The sequence below is a fragment of the Mauremys mutica genome, chromosome 12 (genome assembly GCF_020497125.1).
Source record: "Mauremys mutica isolate MM-2020 ecotype Southern chromosome 12, ASM2049712v1, whole genome shotgun sequence".
NCBI lineage: Eukaryota > Metazoa > Chordata > Testudines > Geoemydidae > Mauremys > Mauremys mutica.
The window spans coordinates 48,155,125-48,157,774 of NC_059083.1; the positions used below are offsets into that span (position 1 = coordinate 48,155,125).

The 2,650-nt window shown below is 46.3% G+C and overlaps 1 protein-coding gene across 1 annotated transcript; it reads left to right on the forward strand.

Moving 5' to 3' along the window:
• The first annotated feature begins 719 nt into the window (after positions 1–719).
• LOC123346086 (olfactory receptor 10A4-like) lies at positions 720–1,655 on the forward strand. The gene has a single exon (XM_044983292.1). The coding sequence runs from the start codon at positions 720–722 to the stop codon at positions 1,653–1,655; it is 936 nt and encodes a 311-aa protein (XP_044839227.1).
• Positions 1,656–2,650: the final 995 nt, after the last annotated feature.

The following is a 2,650-nucleotide window of genomic DNA, read 5'->3' on the forward strand; positions in this document are numbered from 1 at the left end:
CTCAATTTCCCCTGTTGAAGCTGTTCCAGGTGTTGAATCTGGTTAAATAAATAACCAGGGGTCTCCCATGTTCCAGGAGAGCACCCAAATCACTGGGCTGAGAGCTATGAGGGAGGTCTTCTTCCTCCTCCCAGCCCAGCTGTTTCTTGTAGAGCTATGTGAACTCTGAGTACGCTTACAGATCTGGCCTTGCAGGCAAGCTAGGCGCAGGAATGCCTGCCATTCCCTGATTCATGCATAGCTCTGGGGCTCAAGTGTCCAGACACCTAGAGGGAGGCAGCAGTGTGCATGCTCAGAGGAAGAAACATAGGTGCCTAGGCAGCTGTTACTGCTGCAAAAATGTAGGTGCCAAGCAAGTTCAGATGCCTATGAGGTTCAGGAGCAGCTGAGTGTGGTGGGGGGTTGTGAATTCCAGTTGGATCCGATTCTGGGATTTAGGCACCTAAAGTGGCAATTAGGTTTTTGTCCCTTTGTGAATCTCATCCCTTGAGTCTGATTTTCTAACTCTAGTCAATAGGAGCTGGGGGTTCTTAGTCCCACAGAACATCAACTACCAGGGGTCTTACATAGGGCATCCAAAAATGGGAGCTCCCAGAATCAGTGGCCACTATTGAAAATGTTTGTCAAGTATTATACATGTATATATTGCAGGATTCTCCTAGCTAAACCAGTGAATGAATGATCTTGTTATCTCTGCAGTTGGAAAACAGCAGGGCGACATGGCTAATGAGAACCACACGGTTGTGACACAGTTCCTCTTCATGTCTTTCTCTGAATTCTTGGAGGTGCGGGTCTCCCTTTTCTTCTTAGTGCTGGTTTTGTACCTCATCACCTTAATGGGCAACATTGTCATCATAACAATCACAGTGGTGGACCCTGCCCTATGCTCCCCCATGTATTTCTTCCTCCGGAATTTGTCCTTTCTGGAAATCGGTTACACTTCATCGACCATCCCCAAGATGCTGGAGAACTTCCTGTCCGAGGACAAGAGCATCTCATTCCTGGGCTGTGCCACACAGATGTATTTCTTTTCCCTCCTGGGGATCACTGAGTGTTGCCTACTGTCCGCCTTGGCATATGACCGTTATGTGGCCATATGTCACCCTCTGCGCTACACGGCCATGATGAGCAGAGGTGTGTGTCTTCAGCTCTCAGCTGTGTCCTGGCTCATTGGGGTGCTGGTGGCATTAGGACAGACAACTTTCATATTCACTCTGCCCTACTGTGGGCCCAATAGGATCAACCACTTCTTCTGTGACCTGCCCCCACTGCTGAAGTTGGCCTGTGCAGATACTTACAGGAATGAAGTAGCTGTTTACACCATCGCTGTCATCTTCATCATGGTCCCCTTCTTACTCATCCTTGTGTCCTATGTCCGTATTCTCTACACTATCTTCAAGATACCATCAGCTGCAGGCAGGAGCAAAACTTTCTCCACCTGCTCCTCCCACCTCATTGTGGTGACTTTGTTTTATGGAACCGCCATCATGACGTATCTGAGGCCCAAATCTAGCTATTCACATGACACTGACAAACTGCTTTCCCTGTTCTACACAGTGGTGTGCCCAATGCTGAACCCTTTGATCTACAGCCTGAGGAATAAAGAGGTGAAGAAAGCCTTAAGAAGGGTGATGGCCAGAAAAATATTTATTTGAAACTGGTAAAAAAATTAAAAACCTATTCTTGTGATGGATTTGGAGCTGCCTGTAGTAATTCATGAAAATGCCATATGATTTGTATGTCTGAATATTGTAAAGGTGATTTTGTATTCATCTATTGGGTTAATTCAATAGTTGGGTGGTCAGTAAACTACGCAGGAAGATGGATGACAGCCCAGTTAAGAGCTCCTCAGCAAACACCAAGGACAATTAACTGTGATATCCTTCCTCCACCTGTGGTGGGCCTGCCAGAACAGTTTTCCCAGGACTGAATCCCTCCCCCAATGAAGGGAGGGAGATCAAAAGACTGAGGAGGATTTAAAGAGACATACTCCCTGAATAAAGGAAAGGCAAATTTGGTGAGAGGGTTTGGGTGGAGAAACTGCCCCCCATACCTCCAGAGGTTCAGTGTTCTTTGAGGAAGCTCAGCCTGCCTGGGGGCTTTGGGTATGATAAACAAGTATGTAGGCCTTTTGTTGTCTTAATCATTTTCACTTGCTATGCTGTGCTCCTACTGTTCAGGTCAAACAATACTTTGTTTTAAGAGGGCTGTTTTGGGTCACTGTATTCACCTCTGGTCACAGCTTCCTGAGGGGACATGTGCTGGTATTGAGTTCAGTCAGACCTGCTGAGGGATACTGATTGATACACAGGGTGCTGAAGCCTGGGACCCAGTCTGGGAATGGAAGAATCACCGGAGTCCACCCCAGAAAGGTGATGACTCGAGCCCTGACACCTGGAGCTGGTGCTTTCAGAGGACTGTGACAATTCTTTTTTTCTCTACCTTCTGACCTTTTTGCCTTTTCTCTCTCTTTTTTCTTTTTTTTCTTTCTCTCTTTTCCCCCTCTTTCTATTTATTCCATTATTTTCTCTCTTTTCCTTTGTTCACCTCTTCTTTTTTCTCTCCTTCCTTGCTCCCCACTTCCCTCTTCCTTTTTAAGGGGAGGTTGTTGAATGAATCTGACAAACTCTTTTTTGGTACATTTTCATTC